This window comes from Salvelinus namaycush, chromosome 29, assembly GCF_016432855.1.
Source record: "Salvelinus namaycush isolate Seneca chromosome 29, SaNama_1.0, whole genome shotgun sequence".
Lineage (NCBI taxonomy): Eukaryota > Metazoa > Chordata > Actinopteri > Salmoniformes > Salmonidae > Salvelinus > Salvelinus namaycush.
Genome location: NC_052335.1, coordinates 15,416,666 through 15,436,938, shown reverse-complemented (window position 1 = coordinate 15,436,938; position 20,273 = coordinate 15,416,666). Strand labels below are relative to the sequence as shown.

At 46.4% G+C, this 20,273-nt stretch overlaps 1 protein-coding gene across 1 annotated transcript in view; it reads left to right on the top strand.

Moving 5' to 3' along the window:
* The first annotated feature begins 7,445 nt into the window (after nt 1-7,445).
* Nucleotides 7,446-20,273, top strand: part of LOC120023967 (clathrin coat assembly protein AP180-like) — a 32,396-nt gene continuing 19,568 nt past the window's right edge. Inside the window, exons 1-3 of the mRNA XM_038968066.1 lie at nt 7,446-7,575; nt 15,254-15,396; nt 15,841-15,916. Of these exons, the coding sequence (XP_038823994.1) occupies nt 7,446-7,575; nt 15,254-15,396; nt 15,841-15,916 (349 nt within the window). The remainder of the gene's footprint in view (nt 7,576-15,253; nt 15,397-15,840; nt 15,917-20,273) is intronic.

Below are 20,273 nucleotides of genomic sequence, written 5' to 3'. Positions count from 1 at the left end.
AGGATAGAATTACTAGACCAATTAATAGAAGGATTATGACATACTAGCCAGGGATGACCCAAAACAACAGGTGTAAAAGGTGAACGAAAAATCAAAAAGGAAATGGTCTCACTGTGGTTACCAGATACTGTGAGGGTTAAAGGTAGTGTCTCACATCTGATACTGGGGAGAAGACTACCATCTAAGGCGAACATGGGCGTGGGCTTCCCTAACTGTCTGAGAGGAATGTCATGTTTCCGAGCCCATGCTTCGTCCATAAAACAACCCTCAGCCCCAGAGTCTATCAAGGCACTGCAGGAAGCAGCCGAACCGGTCCAGCGTAGATGGACCGACAAGGTAGTACAGGATCTTGATGGAGAGACCTGAGTAGTAGCGCTCACCAGTAGCCCTCCGCTTACTGATGAGCTCTGGCCTTTTACTGGACATGACATGACAAAATGTCCAGCAGAACCGCAATAGAGGCAAAGGCGGTTGGTGATTCTCCGTTCCCTCTCCTTAGTCGAGATGCGAATACCTCCCAGCTGCATGGGCTCAGTCTCTGAGCCGGTGGGAGGAGATGGTTGAGATGCGGAGAGGGGGAACACCGTTAACGCGAGCTCTCTTCCACGAGCTCGGTGACGAAGATCTACCCGTCGTTCTATGCGGATGGCGAGTGCAATCAAAGAGTCCACGCTGGAAGGAACCTCCCGGGAGAGAATCTCATCCTTAACCTCAGCGTGGAGTCCCTCCAGAAAACGAGCGAGCAACGCCGGCTCGTTCCAGTCACTGGAGGCAGCAAGAGTGCGAAACTCTATAGAGTAATCCGTTATGGATCGATCACCTTGACATAGGGAAGCCAGGGCCCTGGAAGCCTCCTTCCCAAAAACTGAACGATCAAAAACCCGTATCATCTCCTCTTTAAAGTTCTGATAATCGTTAGAACACTCAGCCCTTGCCTCCCAGATAGCTGTGCCCCACTCCCGAGCCCGACCAGTAAGGAGTGATATGACGTAAGCGATCCGAGCTCTCTCTCTTGAGTATGTGTTGGGCTGGAGAGAGAACACAATATCACACTGGGTGAGAAAGGAGCGACACTCAGTGGGTTGCCCAGAGTAACATGGTGGGTTATTAACCCTAGGTTCCGGAGACTCGGAAGACCAGGAAGTAGCTGGTGGCACGAGACGAAGACTCTGAAACTGTCCTGAGAGGTCGGAGACCTGAGCGGCCAGGGTCTCAACGGCATGACGAGCAGCAGACAATTCCTGCTCGTGTCTGCCGAGCATTGCTCCCTGGAACTCGACGGCAGTGTTGCGAGAATCCGTAGTCGCTGGGTCCATTCTTGGTCGGATTCTTCTGTTATGCTGGTGAATGAGGACCCAAAAGCGACGTAATAGAAACAGAGTCTTTATTCCAGTCTTAAACAAACAATGATTCTCCTGGATATTATCAAAGGTAAATCCAAAACAGGAAACTGAAATCCTCTCGTCAGAAGAGAGGAACGACTGGAGACGCGACCACAGACTGCAGGTCGCTTCAGGAAGGCACAGGCCGTAGCTGACATAGACACCTGCTCACACGCAGCATCTGAAGAAGGCAAAAACACGACAGGGCGGAACAAGGACACAGAACAGCAAACATCAAACAAGAATCCGACAAGGACAGAAGCGGAAGACAGAGGGAGAAATAGGGACTCTAATCAGAGGGTAAAATAGGGGACAGGTGTGAAAGAGTAAATGAGGTAGTTAGGAGAATGGGAAACAGCTGGGAGCAGGAACGGAACGATAGAGAGAGAGAGCGAGAGAGGGAGAGAGGGAGGGGGAGAGAGAGGGATAGAAAGAGGGAAAGAACCTAATAAGACCAGCAGAGGGAAGCACAGGGACAAGACATGATGATCAATGACAAAACATGACAGGAGCCTTGTTTTCAGATTAGCCTTATTAAAATCCCCAGCTACAATAAATGCAGCCTCAGGATATGTGGTTTCCAGTTTACATAGAGTCAAATGAAGTTCTTTCAGGGCCGTCGATGTGTCTACTACACGACTTTGATTATAATCGAAGAGAATTCTCTTGGTAGATAATGCGGACGGCATTTGATTGTAAGGAATTCTAGGTCAGGTGAACAAAAGAACTTGAGTTACTGTATGTTGTTATGATCATACCACGCTTAGTGGTGTTGCAGACTCTGGGGCCTTTCAGAACAGGTGTATATATACTGAGATCATGTGACAGATCATGTGACACTTAGATTGCACACAGGTGGACTTTAACTAATTATATGAATTCTGAAGGTAATTGGTTGCACCAGATCTTACAGTGGGGCAAAAAAGTATTTAGTCAGCCACCAATTGTGCAAGTTCTCCTACTTAAAAAGATGAAAGAGGCCTGTAATTTTCATCATAGGTACACTTCAACTATGACAGACAAAATGAGAAAAAAAAATCCAGAAAATCACATTGTAGGATTTTTTATGAATTTATTAGCAAATTATGGTGGACAATAAGTATTTGGTCAATAACAAAAGTTTATCCCAATACTTTGTTATATACCCTTTGTTGGCAATGACAGAGGTCAAACGTTTTCTGTAAGTCTTCACCAGGTTTTCACACATTGATGCTGGTATTTTGGCCCATTCCTCCATGCAGATCTCCTCTAGAGCAATGATGTTTTGGGGCTGTTGCTGGGCAACACGGACTTTCAACTCCCTCCAAAGATTTTCTATGGGGTTGAGATCTGGAGACTGGCTAGGCCACTCCAGGACCTTGAAATGCTTCTTACGAAGCCACTCCTTCGTTGCCCGGGCGGTGTGTTTGGGATCATTGTCATGCTGAAAGACCCAGTCACGTTTCATCTTCAATGCCCTTGCTGATGGAAGGAGGTTTTCACTCAAAATCTCACGATACATGGCCCCATTCATTCTTTCCTTTACACGGATCAGTCGTCCTGGTCCCTTTGCAGAAAAACAGCCCCAAAGCATGATGTTTCCACCCTCATGCTTCACAGTAGGTATGGTGTTCTTTGGATGCAACTCAGCATTCTTTGTCCTCCAAACACGACGAGTTGAGTTTTTACCAAAAAGTTCTATTTTGGTTTCATCTGACCATATGACATTCTCCCAATCTTCTTCTGGATCATCCAAATGCTCTCTAGCAAACTTCAGACGGGCCTGGACATGTACTGGCTTAAGCAGGGGGACACGTCTGGCACTGCAGGATTTGAGTCCCTGGCGGCGTAGTGTGTTACTGATGGTAGGCTTTGTTACTTTGGTCCCAGCTCTCTGCAGGTCATTCACTAGGTCCCCCCGTGTGGTTCTGGGATTTTTGCTCACCGTTCTTGTGATCATTTTGACCCCACGGGGTGAGATCCTACGTGGAGCCCCAGATCGAGGGAGATTATCAGTGGTCTTGTATGTCTTCCATTTCCTAATAATTGCTTCCACAGTTGATTTCTTCAAACCAAGCTGCTTACCTATTGCAGATTCAGTCTTCCCAGCCTGGTGCAGGTCTACAATTTTGTTTCTGGTGTCCTTTGACAGCTCTTTGGTCTTGGCCATAGTGGAGTTTGGAGTGTGACTGTTTGAGGTTGTGGACAGGTGTCTTTTATACTGATAACAAGTTCAAACGGGTGCCATTAATACAGGTAACGAGTGGACAGAGGAGCCTCTTATAGAAGAAGTTACAGGTCTGTGAGAGCCAGAAATCGTGCTTGTTTGTAGGTGACCAAATACTTATTTTCCACCATAATTTGCAAATAAATTCATTAAAAATCCTACAATGTGATTTTCTGGATTTTTTTTCTCATTTTGTCTGTCATAGTTGAAGTGTACCTATGATGAAAATTACAGGCCTCTCTCATCTTTTTAAGTGGGAGAACTTGCACAATTGGTGGCTGACTAAATACTTTTTTGCCCCACTGTATTTAGGGGCTTCATAGCATAGGGGGTGAATACATATGCATGCACCACTTTCCCACTTAAATTTATTTTATTTTTATTTTTAAACAAGTCATTTTTTCATTTCACTTCACCAATTTGGACTATTTTGTGTATGTCCATTATATGAAATCCAAATAAAAATCTATTTAAATTACAGGTTGTAATGCAACAAAATAGGAAAAACGCCAAGAGGGATGAATACTTTTGCAAGGCACTGTATAGACAGGTGTGTGCCTTTCCAAATCATGTCCTATCACTGAATTTACCACAGGTGGACTCCAATCAGGTTGAAGAAACTTCTCAAGGATGATCAACTGAAACAGGATGCATCTGATCTCAATTTCGAGTCTAATAGCGAAGGGTCTGAAAACTTATGTAAATAAGGTATTTATGTTTTTTATATTTAATACATCTGCAAACATTTCTAAAAACCTGTTTTCGACTTTGTCATTATGGGGTATTGTGTGTATATTGCTGAAGATTTTTGATTTAAAAAAAATCCAATTTAGAATAAGGCTGTAACGCAACAAAATGTGCAAAAAGTCAAGGGCTCTGAATACTTTCCGAAGGCACTGTATAGACAGGTGTGTGCCTTTCCAAATAATGTCCAATCAATTGAATTTATCACTGATGGCATCCAATCAAGATTTAGAAACATCTCAAGGATGATCAATGGAAACAAGATGCACCTGAGCTCAATTTGGAGTCTCATAGCAAAGGGTCTGAATACTAAATAAGGTATTTCTGTTATTTTTGTTCAATCATTTGGGAAAAAATCTGAAAACAGGTCTTCACTTTGTCATTATGGGGTATTGTATGTAGATTGAGGGCAAAAAAAAATATTAAATCCATTTTCAAATAAGGCTGTAATTTAACAAAATGTGTCAAAAGTAAAGGGGTCTGAATACTTTCCGAATGCACTGTATGTATTACATCCCCAGTGCCCCCCAGTTGCAAGAAATTACATCCCAAAAAACTTAAACAAAACTATAAAACACAAATGGCTCCTAGACTCCCACGCATGCTTTCTGTCCTCAACACTAAAACTGAAACTAAAACGAAATACTATAATAATACCTCAGGGGTGCATGCTCAGTCCCCTCCTGTACTCCCTATTCACTCATGACTGCATGGCCAGGCACGACTCCAACACCATCATTAAGTTTGCCGATGAGACAACAGTGGTAGGCCTGATCACCGGCAACAATGAGACAGCCTATAGGGAGGAGGTCAGAGATCTGACAGTGTTGTGCAAGGACAACAACCTATCCCTCAACTTGATCAAGACATAGGAGATGATTGTGGACTACAGGAAAAAGAGGACCGAGCACGCCCCCATTCTCATCGACGGGGCTGTAGTGGAGCAGGTTGAGAGCTTCAAGTTCCTTGGGGTCCACATCACCAACAAACTAGAATGGTCCAAACACACCAAGACAGTCGTGAAGAGGGCACCACAAAACCTATTCCCCCTCAGGAGACTGAAAAGATTTTGCATGGGTCCACAAATCCTCATAAGGTTTTACAGCTGCACCATCGAGAGCATCCTGACGGGTTGCATCACTGCCTGATATGGCAACTGCTCCGCCTCCGACCGCAAGGCACTACAGATGGTAGCGCGTACGTCCCAGCACATCACTGGGGCCAAGCTTCCTGCCATCCAGGATCTCTATTCCAGGCGGTGTCAGAGCAAGGCCCTAAAAATTGTCAAAGACTCCAGCCACCCTAGTCTCAGACTGTTCTCTCTGCTACCACACGGCAAGCGGTACCGGAGCGCCAAGCCTAGATCCAAGAGGCTTCTAAACAGCTTCTACCCCCAAGCCATAAGACTCCTGAACATCTATTCAAATGGCTACCCAGACTATTTGCATTGCCTCCCTCCCCACTTCTACGCTGCTTCTACTCTCTGTTATTATCTATGTCACTTTAATAACTCTACCTACATGTACATATTACCTCATTTACCTCGACACATTGACTCTGTATCTGGTACCCCCCTATTGTTATTTACTGCTGCTCTTTAATTATTTGTTATTCTTATCTCTTACTTGTTTTAGGTATTTTCTTAAAAGTGCATTGTTGGTTAAGGGCTTCTAAGTAAGCATTTCACTGTAAGTTCTACACCTGTTGTATTCGGTGCATGTGACAAATACAATCTGATTTGATAATATACATATTTGTATATAACTAAACTAAATCAAAACTAGCAAATCAGGTCTGAAAACTTACTTCCAAATAATAATACAAAACGAATAGAAATAAAAACTAATATAAAAACACAAAACTATAATAACTTTGCTCTAGGCAATACAGTTATGCTAATTATAGGGCATAATAAAGCCTATACGTGTGTGGCAAAGTGTCAATGACCAGGGTGAACAACCGCAGGGAAGGATGACAGTAGTGATGGGAGAGCGAGTAGCATCATGAGGGCACGTGCCATTTGGAAAATATACTTCCTGTGCGCAATGGGTTCAAATCTGTCTCTTTAACATTTTGCACCATTGCAGTAGTGCTCACTCGTAAACCATTTGACATATTAATGATATGATTGCTAGGCTATACAGTAGGCCTAGGAATATTCCCCTTTAAGAACGCGCCACCGTGAGCGTGGGATGGACGTGTGTCGGGTTTGTTAATGAAGTGTCACCTGACCCTGTCCTAACGCTGCACGGGGGGAGAGGATATATAGTCCAAATAAACATACATTCGAGTGAGTGGAAGACACAATTATTTCCAACATCTCCATACAGTATAGCCTAGTAGCCTATTCAGCCTCCTTGGATTGGTGCGCCGGTCAGTGTTGGCTCTTGCCACAGGGGTTAGAGGCACATCTGCTGTCGACAGAGAGAGAAGGGCAACGAGCCTATCAGACATTCTTGATCAGAAGAAAACGTCCGGAGCGAAGATTTTAACCAACGACCCGACTGTGCGTCACTACAAAATCGTTATTTTGAAAGCCCCCCAGTGCATTTTACTCCTTCGGTTTGCCTTTTTTGCGTGCGTCGTGGAGAAGGAAACACTGACCGTGTATCCGACGCTCCTGCAAAACGGATAACGGAATATTCTATGTATTTGGCCAAACCCATTCATTGTAAGGATAAGAAACGCTGCGCGGTCGCAACGTTTTCAATCTCCTGATTGCTTCTTTATTATTGCTTTATTGCTGTGGGCTGAGGAAATACATTGTATTTCCAGCGTAGTGTTACGTAAGAGTGACTTTATCCAAGGTGCTGAATTGAACGGTATAGCGGGACACAGAAGGAAGAAGGCAATCTTGTTTAAGTCTACCCAGGTCAGAGCACACATCAACGTGACCCAATTATTTAATGTCAAATGAAATCTTGATTTATTTATTTGAGCTAATATTGAAAATTGTTCGCCCATCCAGAAGGTCACAGGCCTATACGTCGGGTATTTGGAGAGGACCGCACAGCACTGGCATCGTTGATACCCGTATTCCTGTAGCAAGACCGCCTTTTATTTCTCTCGTTGGTTAAATAAATTCTTAAGGTGGTCGACTACACGAGGAGAAAATGTCGGGGCAGACGCTCACGGATCGTATTGCCGCTGCGCAGTACCAGTTGACGGGATCAGAGGTATCTCGCGCCGTCTGCAAAGCCACCACTCACGAGGTGATGGCGCCCAAGAAAAAGCACCTGGAATGTAAGTGCATTCTCATCCCCACCCTTTCTCTCTCTCTCACACACACCCACACACACACTATCAAGTGAAGAACACTGTATCATTAATTGATTAGATATCTATGGGAAAAAATGGTTGACATCCATTGTAAACATATGCCTCTGGTGCCAAACGTTGCATGGTCGAATCCAGCATAGAACGTTGTTTTTGAGATTTTTGTTTTAAGACTATCCCAAATCTCAACCCTTCCCTTAACCATTCAGAGTTAATACATAACCTTAAGATTTCGTAGTCAACACCTAAACTTAAATCTAACCTTAAAAGTTCTGATTTAATGCCTAAACTTAACCTATAACCCTTAGTAATTTGACGTTTGGAACAACTTAGAAATGTTGTCTAATTCTGATGTGAGACTGTGAGAGCTTGTTGAATCATCAACCAATGCATTACATTTCTATGCTCCTGCCCTGCATGACCAGAGGCCTACCATGTATTGATGTTACCATGGAGATGACCCCAATGGTGACCCCTAGTCATCCTACATGTGTAGCTCACAGTGATTGGAGAGAAAGGTGGTCATAACTCAAAACAGACTGACTCACACAGAGGCCTAGTCACAATACATTACATTTTCCCTTGTTCACTTGTCCTTGCACACTACACCTCCCAAGCTTCCCTTAAAAACTTCTTCTGGCTGCAAGCCCGAGGCCGGCCACAATATGACAACAGCCACTTCAAGTGCAGGGCGCGAAATTCAAAATATATTTTTTAGAAATATTTAACTTTCACACATTAACAAGTCCAATACAGCAAATGAAAGGTACACATCTTGTGAATCCAGCCAACATGTCCGATGTTTAAAATGTTTTACAGCGAAAACAGCACGTATATTTATGTTCGCTCACCACCAAATACAAATAAGGACAGACATTTTTCACAGCACAGGTAGCATGCACAAAGCCAACCTAACTAACCAAGAACCAACCAAACTAACCAACAAACAACTTCATCAGATGACAGTCTTATAACATGTTATTCAATAAATCTATGTTTTGTTCGAAAAATGTGCATATTTCAGGTATAAATCATAGTTTACATTGCAGCTACAATCAGAAATTGCACCGAAAGCAGCCAGAATAATTACAGACACCAACGTCAAATACCTAAATACTCATCATAAAACATTTCTGAAAAATACATAGTGTACAGCAAATGAAAGACAAGCATCTTGTGAATCCAGCCAATATTTCCGATTTCTTAAGTGTTTTACAGCGAAAACACAATATAGCGTTATATTAGCTTACCACAATAGCCAGAAACACAAGCCATTCCCCAGTAGCAAAAGTTAGCGATCGTAACAAACCAGCAAAAGATATATAATTTTTGACTAACCTTGATAAGCTTCATCAGATGACAGTCCTATAACATCAGGTTATACATACACTTATGTTTTGTTCGAAAATGTGCATATTTAGAGCTGAAATCAGTGGTTATACATTGTGCTAACGTAGCATCTTTTTCCCACAACGTCCGGATATTTTTCTGACACTTTTTCTGACACATATTCTGACCAAATAACTATTCATAAACATAACTAAAAAATACATGTTGTATAGGAAATGATAGAAACACTAGTTCTTAATGCAATCGCCGTGTTAGAATTCTAAAAATAACTTCATTACGACATCCAGCTTAGGTATAGCGAGAGAGTACCCAAAAGCTGGGCGTAAACGACTAGCACAACATGTTCGACAGATATATGAAATAGCATCATAAAATGGGTCCTACTTTTGCTGATCTTTCATCAGAATGTTGTACAAGGGGTCCTTTGTCGGGAACAATCGTTGTTTGGATTTAGAACGGCCTTTTTCCCTCTCGATTTAGCAAGCACACGTGCCAAGTGGCGCGAATCTCTTCATCGTCAACAAACTCAGAGAACGGAACACGGCAAAACTCCCGAAAAAATTTCAATAATCTGATTAAACTATATTGAAAAAACATACTTTACGATGATATTGTCACATGTATCAAATAAAATCAAAGCCGGAGATATTAGTCGTCCATAACGACAGCTTATCAGAAGGCAAATCCAGGTCCCTTGACGCGCTCTCCAGAAAACAGGAAACTGGTGACACGTCATACAAAGAGCATTTATTCGAGCCCAGATCAAGTTACACACTCCATTTCTTCTCTCACTGCTTGTCGACATCTAGTGGAAGACGTATGAAGTGCATCTAAACGAATAAATATCAAGGACTTTAATAGGCAGGCCCTAGAAGAGAGCATCGATTTCAGATTTTCCACTTCCTATCAGGAAGTTTGCTGCAAAAGGAGTTCTGTTTTACTCACAGATATAATTCAAATGGTTTTAGAAACTAGAGAGTGTTTTCTATCCAATAGTAATAATAATATGCATATTGTACGAGCAAGAATTGAGTACGAGGCCGTTTGAAATGGGCACCTTTTATCCGGCTACTCAATACTGCCCCTGCAGCCCAAACAGGTTAAGTGATACATATGGCAGGAGTGCATGTCTTCAAGTCTTCAGCGGCTGCAGTGTCTGCTACTGTAGTTGTCTTTGTTATTGATAAGCTAAAGAGCTTCCTCACTTGGTTTCACAGGTGTAGCCTATATATACACTATATCAAGTGTGAATGAAATGGGCAACAACTAGAAAACAGATAGATGCAGGCCTACTGTAGACAGATAGACCTTAACGTCCAATTCTGCTTATTCACCAGTATCCATTTTTCCCTGAATCAGCCCTGCTTCCATAAAGACTCAGGGTCCGCCTCATGACAAGACAATATGAATCGCTGGCATAGGGCCTAGCAGCCCGAGTCGGACTAAAGCAGTCGTGGATGAATGGTGTTCTGCCTGTGTGTGTGGTCAGGTGGCCGGCCCAGTTTCAGGCTAGGTCTAGCAAGACTCAGAACTTATATCGTGTGATACGCTCCCCACTGAATAATGCATTAATCAGCCAATGACTGGCCTCTATTATTTACACAGCCAAAGGTGACCATGCTAATGCTAAAGTAGGCAGGAGACTGCTGGGGATTAGCATAGCATTGCACAGAGAGAGGCAGAGAACTCAGAGTATGGCTGTCCAGAGAAGGGAGATTCTTACCCAACAAAATACACATATGTCCTGCTCTTTCCATGGCACAGACTGACCAGGTGAATGCTATGATCCCTTATTGATGTCACTTGTTAAGGGAGGAGACAGGTTAAAGAAGGATCTTTAAGCCTGGGACAATTGAGACATGGATGGTGTATGTGTGCCATTCAGAGGGTGAATGGGCAAGACAAAATATTTAAGTGCCTTTGAACAGGGTATGGTAGTAGATGCCAGGCATACCGGTTTGTGTCAAGAACTGCAACGCTGCTGGGTTTTGCCCACTCAACAGTTTCCTGTGTGTATCAAGAATGGTCCACCACCCAAAGGACATCCAGCCAACTTGACACAACTGTGGGAAGCATTGGAGTCAAAATTGGCCAGCGTACCTGTGGAATGCTTTCGACACCTTGTAGAGTCCATGCCCTGACGAATTGCGTCCCTTTTGAGGGCAAAATGGGGGAGGGGGTGCAACTCAATATTAGGAAGGTGTTCCTAATATTTGGTATACTCAGTGTATGTTTACTATAGTAGTTTATTTTTTACACATGTTAACCAAATACGATAAGCGTGATTAAACAAGCACAATGCAAATGGATCCTGTCTTTATCCAGGTGGAAGGATATTGTCTGTGTCTTGTCTGTGTTGTGACATTGATAGTTGAGTACCTGTAGCTATGTCTCTTGCCTTGCAGTTAATCCTAGTGCATGTACAGTGTATATCAATTTCATGGCCCTTCAAAACTAAATAAATATAGGGCACAATGTCTCCCTTATAGTATTTTCTTGCCACATAGTTAATGCCCTCAAGGCAACATTCTCTTCAAACACCAAAACATTTAATTATGCCAACATTTTTAGGCAAGGGCTCCGTCTAACCTAAATATATTATTGGAAACTCCAGTAGGGCATATTATTTGTCATCTCCTCAGGGATAATCCAATTCCAAACTTGCCTTGAGGCCACAGGTATGTGACGCTGTAGTAAGACGCGCTTCAAAAGCAATCACAGAACAGAGAATTCAAAGTTCTACATTTTCCAAACAAAAGGTCATTTCATAGGCTATATTCCATAGGTAATCAAAGGCACAGCGGTCAGATTTAAACTGTAAACAAAAGGTATAGACTAGTAGCAGCTTAGTGGCGTAGCGGTCAAAAAACTGTAAGGTGCCGCCATACGTGAGGCTTAGTAGACCCATTCTGCCAAAAAACCTAAATAGGTAAAGGGAAGGGGAACACATAATGCTTTTAAATACCCATGATAATTCTAATAGAAAACCAAAAACCACGAGTTCATCAACCATGCTCTATAATTAATCATTCCATATTTATACTGATATTTAATAAAAAAAATACATATAGCACAAATAAAGAAGGTATGTATTTTACCAAATAGGGCTTTCTTCTGTATACCACCCCTACCTTGTCAAAACACAACTGATTGGCTCAAACTCATTAGGAAGGAGAGAAATTCCACAAATTAACTTTTAACAAGGCACACCTGTTAATTGAAGTGCATTCCATATGACTACCTCATGAAGCTGGTTGAGAGAATGCCAAGAGTGTGCAAAGCTGTCATCAAGGAAAAGGGTGTCTACTTTGAAGAATCTAAAATATATTTGGTTTTGTTGAACTATTTTGGTTACTACATGATTCCATATGTGTTATTTCATAGTTTTGATGTCTTCACTATTATTCTAAAATGTAGAAAATAGTACAAATAAAGAAAAACCCTGGAATGAGTAGGTGTGTCAACTTTTGACTGGTACTATATATTACATATCTCTTGGCCTTAAGTTTGATGGCATAACGCATAGATTCCACAGATAATGCCCAAGGCCTAGACATGAAATAAGAAATATTGTCTGTCTCAATGACCCTATACACTTTGCCACAGACATTGATGTGCCAATGTGATGATACATCAAGCATTACCCCTCTAGTCTTTGTGTGAAGCCATTGTAACGGAGAAGATAGTTGTTGTTGTCCTTCATCATTGTGTCATGATTGCTGACCCTTGAGACGCAGTCCGGTTGCCTTGGAAACAGATTGTAGAGCGGGTCAAAGACTCGGGCTGACACAAAGGGGGGTTCTGGGAAGGCACAGTGGAGGGCAAACGACTCCAGAGTGCTTCAACAGATAGTCATTTTGGGCAGTAGCATATCCTTACAATGCTATTTTCTGTCTTGTTTTGGTGTTTCAGAGTGAGAAATGGGTTTCAATGTTGTTTTTTATTGGTTCTTACTCTGAAGGAGCGAGATGTCTGAAATGTATTTCATTTTGATAGGACTCTTCTTGTTTCCACAGTTCGTTAAATTTGACAAACCTGTTCCCTCTGAGCAATATGATAAAAATACATTGAAGATCAGTGATGCGACAGGAATCACTGGTTTAGTGGTCAGTGTAGCCTATACCCGCATGCATGGACACAGCGTGTGTCTGTGTGTGTGCGTGTGTAGGCGTTTTCAGTCATCTGGTAAGTGAATCATTGAGCTGATACCTCTGGACAAGCTTAACAAGTGTGTGTGTGTGTGGTCTCATAGGAGTGTTGTTAGGGTAATGGGTTGGCGCCTATACGCTGGCTTCTAGCTGATTTTAATCTGGCCTATTCCTGTCACTCTAACCTCGGAGCAGTCTGGTGTGTGAGTACAACAATACACACACCCAGGCAGTCTGTAGACATATGCACGCACACACACACACGCACATGCACACACACAGTCCTGTGTGCCTTGTTATAGACTCCCCTACCAGTTCATTTTTACAGCTCTCCTGTCTGCTGTGGATTACTGAGTCTTTATTTAGATCAGTCAATCATCATTAGACTTACACACACACACGGCTCTGTGTGTGTGTGTGTGTGTGTGTGTGTGTGTGTGTGTGTGTGTGTGTGTGTGTGTGTGTGTGTGTGTGTGTGTGTGTGTGTGTGTGTGTGTGTGTGTGTGTGTGTGTGTGTGTGTGTGTGTGCGTGTATGAACACACATATGCTTGTGTGGGAAACAAAATAGTGGGCCACAAATATTCCACACATAAAATCCACACCACAGGGTTGCCTGTTGAGATGGAACATATGGTTGAGCTGTGGTGTAGGAAACAGAGCCGAGCAAAGCAGGGACAGACAGGAATATAAGGGCTGTCATCACCAACTGTTTTACTGGGAGATGCAGATACATTTAGGAGAGAGAGAACATAAAAGGGTTCTTTGGCTGTCCCTCTGTGGAAAGGGGTCTTCATGGAACACAGAGGGGTTCTACCTGAAACCAAGCTCTAGATAGCACCTGTTTTTTATAAGAATGTACAGTCAGTACATCAGTCAACATTCACCAAAAACTGGACACAAAAGCTTCTAACTGGAGTCGTGTGTGTGTGTGTGTGTGTGTGTGTGTGTGTGTGTGTGTGTGTGTGTGTGTGTGTGTGTGTGTGTGTGTGTGTGTGTGTGTGGCTGTTGGGAGAGGGGTCACCACACCAGACTCCTTACTGATTTATATTAATCTGTGGACAAAGCCCCTGCCCTTTAACCATGAAATGACCAACAAGCCGTCCTCATGCATCCCCTCTCTCGTTTTAGTCTGGTCAGTGTTGGTCAACCATTGATAATATTGCAGCCTTCCATCCCTTGGCAGGACAAGCTTCCGCCTTTTGGAAGTACAGAAACATGGTTTGGCTATGATTTATAGCAACCTTCCCGATCCTAGGAGGGATGGTTGGTTAACATTAGTGTGATAAAATATACCAATAAAGGCCAGATGACATCTCATATCCCCCTCTCTCTTCCGAGCAGCTAATCTGTCATGTACTGTATCCCAAAGAGCTGAGTTGAGGTGATTGCTCTCTGAGTCAGACCTGTCGGTCAGTCTGTCTAAATGGCAGTCTGTATGTCTCTTTGTATGTCTCTTCGTCTGTGTGTGTGTGCACTACTTCTATCTGTGTGTTGGATCCTTTCCAGCAGTGTTGGTGGCTCTTTGAGGCTTGGTATGTGTGTCCTGACTCCCAAATGGATGTCTGACTCGGCAATGCCTAGCTCCACTAGGTGCACAGTGAAGTGAACAACCCCCAGAGGCTGTTTTATGGCTTTCACACATTCAGAAGCCACACACACACACACACATACACACACACACACACACACACACACATACACACACACACACACACACACACACACACACACACACACACACACACACACACACACACACACACACACACACACACACACACACACACACACACACACACACACACACAGCCCAGCACTCCTACTCCAAAAATCACAGAGCACATGAATGGAGCAAGGGAGACTGAGTCTCATTTGACCTGGGGTGAGGCTTCACTATCAGCTACGGCAGCACATTACATATTTTCTTGGCAGTCAGCATGTCTTAACACTTTGAAATTGTACTTACTCATCATGATTTTCACCCTCTTTAAATACCTTGATATATCCTAACAAATCCTGCTATATTCTACTGTCTCAAAATGTCTGACCGTTTCACAGATCGACAATCAATAAGAGAACAGTTTCACTGAGCTGAACGAACAGCCTCTCCCCACAGTACTAACAAACCTATCTGTATGTATTTCAGATCTGATATCGGCCACCAATGCGACCAACGTGAACATCCCTCAGATGGCCGACACTCTGTTTGAGAGGGCCACCAACGCCAGCTGGATTGTTGTCTTCAAGGCCCTAGTCACCACACACCACATGTGTGTCCATGGAAACGAGGTCAGAGGGCAGCATTTTAGTGCACAACCACAATAAAAACCAATTAGGACTGTTTGAGCACCATGGACAGCTACACGGCTGTCTTGATTCATCCCAGGGGAGCTGTGAGTGTGGCTGTCCATGGTGCTGGAAACAGTGCTATTAGTCTTGCTGCAGACTAGAGCTCGTTCTGAAACATGGTTATCAATCACCATTGTGTTTGTCTGGAGCTATATTTACATATTAAGTTGCTGTATTGCAAAAGACATGCTTTCACACACTGTAAATTATAAAGTCTCAATTTTGGACTAACATACTAGCACTCAATTTGTAGTTGACTATTTCAGTAAATAAGCCTTAATTGTCCTGATTTATTTTTCTTGGATTCTGGTTTTGTTTAATCAGCCTATTTCATTGTAAGGTGTTTCAGAGTGTCAGTGCCTTATTGTCATTCTGCTTCCTCAGAGGTTCATCCAGTACCTGGCCTCCAGGACCGCTCTGTTCAATCTCAGCAACTTTATCGACAAAACAGGCTCCCACGGTAAGTGCACTTCCTGTATGTTTGTGGAGGGAAGCAGGTGGATTCCCTCCCAGTTGAGACCATAAACGGATACAGTAGATGAGATGTGAGACTACCTGGAGGTACAGAAGGAGAGGATGAGAGGAGGAGGAGAACAGGAGACTGGAGGAGAGAGAGGCGGAGACAGGAGGAGAGGCAGAGACAGGTGGAGAGAGGAGGAGAGGCGGGAAGAGACATGAGGTGGAAAGAACAGGAGACTGGAGGAGAGAGAAGCGGAGACGGGAGGAGAGGCATAGAGAGGCGGAGATGGGAGGAGAGGCATAGAGAGGCGGAGACAGGAGGAGAGGCATAGAGAGGCGGAGACGGGAGGAGAGGCAGAGAGAAGCGGAGACGGGAGGAGAGGCAGAGAGAAGAAGAGAGAGGCGGAGACGGGAGGAGAGGCAGAGAGAAGCGGAGACGGGAGGAGAGGCGGAGACGGGAGGAGAGGCAGAGACAGGAGGAGAGGCAGAGAGAAGCGGAGACAGGAGGTGAGGCAGAGAGAAGCGGAGACAGGAGGAGAGGCGGAAAGAAGAGGAGACATGCGGAGACAGGAGGAGAGGCAGAGAGAGGAGGAGAGGCGGAGACAGGAGGAGAGGCATAGAGAGGCGGAGACAGGAGGAGAGGCATAGAGAGGCGGAGACGGGAGGAGAGGCATAGAGAGGCGGAGACGGGAGGAGAGGCGGAGACGGGAGGAAAGGCATAGAGAGGCGGAGAGAAGCGGAGAGGCAGAGAGAAGAAGAGACAGGAGGAGAGGCGGAGACAGGAGAAGAGGCGGAGACAGGAGGAGAGGCAGAGAGGAGAGGCAGAGAGAAGAGGAGAGGCAGAGAGAAGAGGAGAGGCGGAGACAGGAGGAGAGGCGGAGACAGGAGGAGAGGCGGAGACAGGAGGAGAGGCGGAGACAGGAGGAGACGGGAGGAGAGGCAGAGAGAGGTGGAGACGGGAGGAGAGGCAGAGAGAGGTGGAGACGGGAAGAGAGGCAGAGAGAGGTGGAGACAGGAGGAGAGGCAGAGAGAGGTGGAGACAGGAGGAGAGGCAGAGAGAGGTGGAGACAGGAGGAGAGGCAGAGAGAGGTGGAGACGGGAGGAGAGGCAGAGAGAGGCAGAGAGAAGCGGAGACGGGAGGAGAGGCAGAGAGAAGAAGAGAGAGGCGGAGACGGGAGGAGAGACAGAGAGAAGCGGAGACGGGAGGAGAGGCGGAGACGGGAGGAGAGGCAGAGACAGGAGGAGAGGCAGAGAGAAGAAGAGACAGGAGGTGGGGCAGAGAGAAGCGGAGACAGGAGGAGAGGCGGAAAGAAGAGGAGACATGCGGAGACAGGAGGAGAGGCAGAGAGAGGAGGAGAGGCGGAGACAGGAGGAGAGGCATAGAGAGGCGGAGACAGGAGGAGAGGCATAGAGAGGCGGAGACGGGAGGAGAGGCATAGAGAGGCGGAGATGGTAGGAGAGGCGGAGACGGGAGGAGAGGCATAGAGAGACGGAGAGGCAGAGAGAAGAAGAGACAGGAGGAGAGGCGGAGACAGGAGAAGAGGCAGAGACAGGAGGAGAGGCAGAGACAGGAGGAGAGGCAGAGACAGGAGGAGACAGGAGGAGAGGCAGAGACAGGAGGAGACAGGAGGAGAGGCAGAGACAGGAGGAGACAGGAGGAGAGGCAGAGACAGGAGGAGACAGGAGGAGAGGCGGAGACAGGAGGAGAGGCAGAGACAGGAGGAGACAGGAGGAGAGGCAGAGACAGGAGGAGACAGGAGGAGAGGCAGAGACAGGAGGAGACAGGAGGAGAGGCAGAGACAGGAGGAGACAGGAGGAGAGGCAGAGACAGGAGGAGACAGGAGGAGAGGCGGAGACAGGAGGAGAGGCAGAGACAGGAGGAGACAGGAGGAGAGGCAGAGACAGGAGGAGACAGGAGGAGAGGCGGAGACAGGAGGAGAGGCGGAGACAGGAGGAGACAGGAGGAGAGGCGGACACAGGAGGAGACAGGAGGAGAGGCAGAGACAGGAGGAGACAGGAGGAGAGGCAGAGACAGGAGGAGACAGGAGGAGAGGCAGAGACAGGAGGAGACAGGAGGAGAGGCAGAGACAGGAGGAGACAGGAGGAGAGGCGGAGACAGGAGGAGAGGCAGAGACAGGAGGAGACAGGAGGAGAGGCAGAGACAGGAGGAGACAGGAGGAGAGGCGGAGACAGGAGGAGAGGCGGAGACAGGAGGAGACAGGAGGAGAGGCAGAGACAGGAGGAGAGGCAGAGACAGGAGGAGACAGGAGGAGAGGCAGAGACAGGAGGAGACAGGAGGAGAGGCAGAGACAGGAGGAGACAGGAGGAGAGGCGGAGACAGGAGGAGAGGCAGAGACAGGAGGAGACAGGAGGAGAGGCGGACACAGGAGGAGAGGCAGAGACAGGAGGAGACAGGAGGAGAGGCAGAGACAGGAGGAGACAGGAGGAGAGGCGGAGACAGGAGGAGAGGCGGACACAGGAGGAGACAGGAGGAGAGGCGGAGACAGGAGGAGACAGGAGGAGAGGCAGAGACAGGAGGAGACAGGAGGAGAGGCAGAGACAGGAGGAGACAGGAGGAGAGGCGGAGACATGAGAAGAGGCGGAGACAGGAGGAGAGGCAGAGAGGAGAGGCAGAGAGAAGAGGCAGAGAGAAGAGGAGAGGTGGAGACAGGAGGAGAGGCGGAGACATTAGGAGAGGCGGAGACAGGAGGAGAGGCGGAGACAGGAGGAGAGGCGGAGACAGGAGGAGAGGCGGAGACAGGAGGAGAGGCAGAGACAGGAGGAGACGGGAGGAGAGGCAGAGACAGGAGGAGACGGGAGGAGAGGCAGAGAGAGGTAGAGAGAGATGGAGACAGGAGGAGAGGCAGAGAGAGGTGGAGACAGGAAGAGAGGCAGAGAGAGGTGGAGACAGGATGAGAGGCAGAGAGAGGTGGAGACAGGAGGAGAGGCAGAGAGAGGTGGAGACGGGAGGAGAGGCAGAGAGAGGTGGAGACAGGAGGAGAGGCAGAGAGAGGTGGAGACGGGAGGAGAGGCAGAGAGAGGTGGAGACAGGAGGAGAGGCAGAGAGAGGTGGAGACAGGAAGAGAGGCAGAGAGAGGTGGAGACAGGAGGAGAGGCAGAGAGAGGTGGAGACAGGAGGAGAGGCAGAGAGAGGTGGAGACAGGAGGAGAGGCAGAGAGAGGTGGAGACAGGAGGAGAGGCAGAGAGAGGTGGAGACATGCGGAGACAGGAGGAGAGGCAGAGACAGGAGGAGAGGCAGAGACAGGAGGAGAGGCAGAGACAGGAGGAGACAGGAGGAGAGGCGGAGACAGGAGGAGAGGCAGAGACAGAAGGAGACAGGAGGAGAGGCAGAGACAGGAGGAGACAGGAGGAGAGGCAGAGACAGGAGGAGACAGGAGGAGAGGCAGAGACAGGAGGAGACAGGAGGAGAGGCGGAGACAGGAGGAGAGGCAGAGACAGGAGGAGACAGGAGGAGAGGCAGAGACAGGAGGAGACAGGAGGAGAGGCAGAGACAGGAGGAGAGGCAGAGACAGGAGGAGACAGGAGGAGAGGCGGAGACAGGAGGAGAGGCGGAGACAGGAGGAGACAGGAGGAGAGGCGGACACAGGAGGAGACAGGAGGAGACAGGAGGAGAGGCGGAGACAGGAGGAGACAGGAGGAGAGGCAGAGACAGGAGGAGACAGGAGGAGAGGCGGAGGAGAGGCAGAGACAGGAGGAGAGGCGGAGGAGAGGCAGAGACAGGAGGAGACAGGAGGAGAGGCAGAGACAGGAGGAGAGGCAGAGACAGGAGGAGAGGCAGAGACAGGAGGAGACAGGAGGAGAGGCAGAGACAGGAGGAGACAGGAGGATAGGAGGAGACGGACCATCTGGAAAGAGAGGAAATTACTGGCCTTATAATTACATAATGAACAGGAGCAAGCATGCAATGTGCACACGCGAAACATAGTACTGTACGTGTACAGATGTGGGATCTTAAATAATCAATCACATGTACTTATAAAGCAGAGACAGGAGGAGAGGCAGAGACAGGAGGAGAGGCAGAGACAGGAGGAGAGGCAGAGACAGGAGGAGAGGCAGAGACAGGAGGGATTTGAAGGAGACAGGAGGAGACGGGCCATCTGGAAAGAGAGGAAATTACTGGCCTTATAATTACATAATGAACAATAGCAAGCATGCAATGTGCGCACGCGAAACATAGTACTGTACGTGTACAGATGTGGGATCTTAATCAATCATTCAATCAATCAAATGTATTTATAAATCCCTTCTTATATCAGCTGATGTCACAAAGTGCTGTACAGAAACCCAACCTAAAACCCCAAACAGCAAGCAATGCAGATGTAGAAGCACGGTGGCTA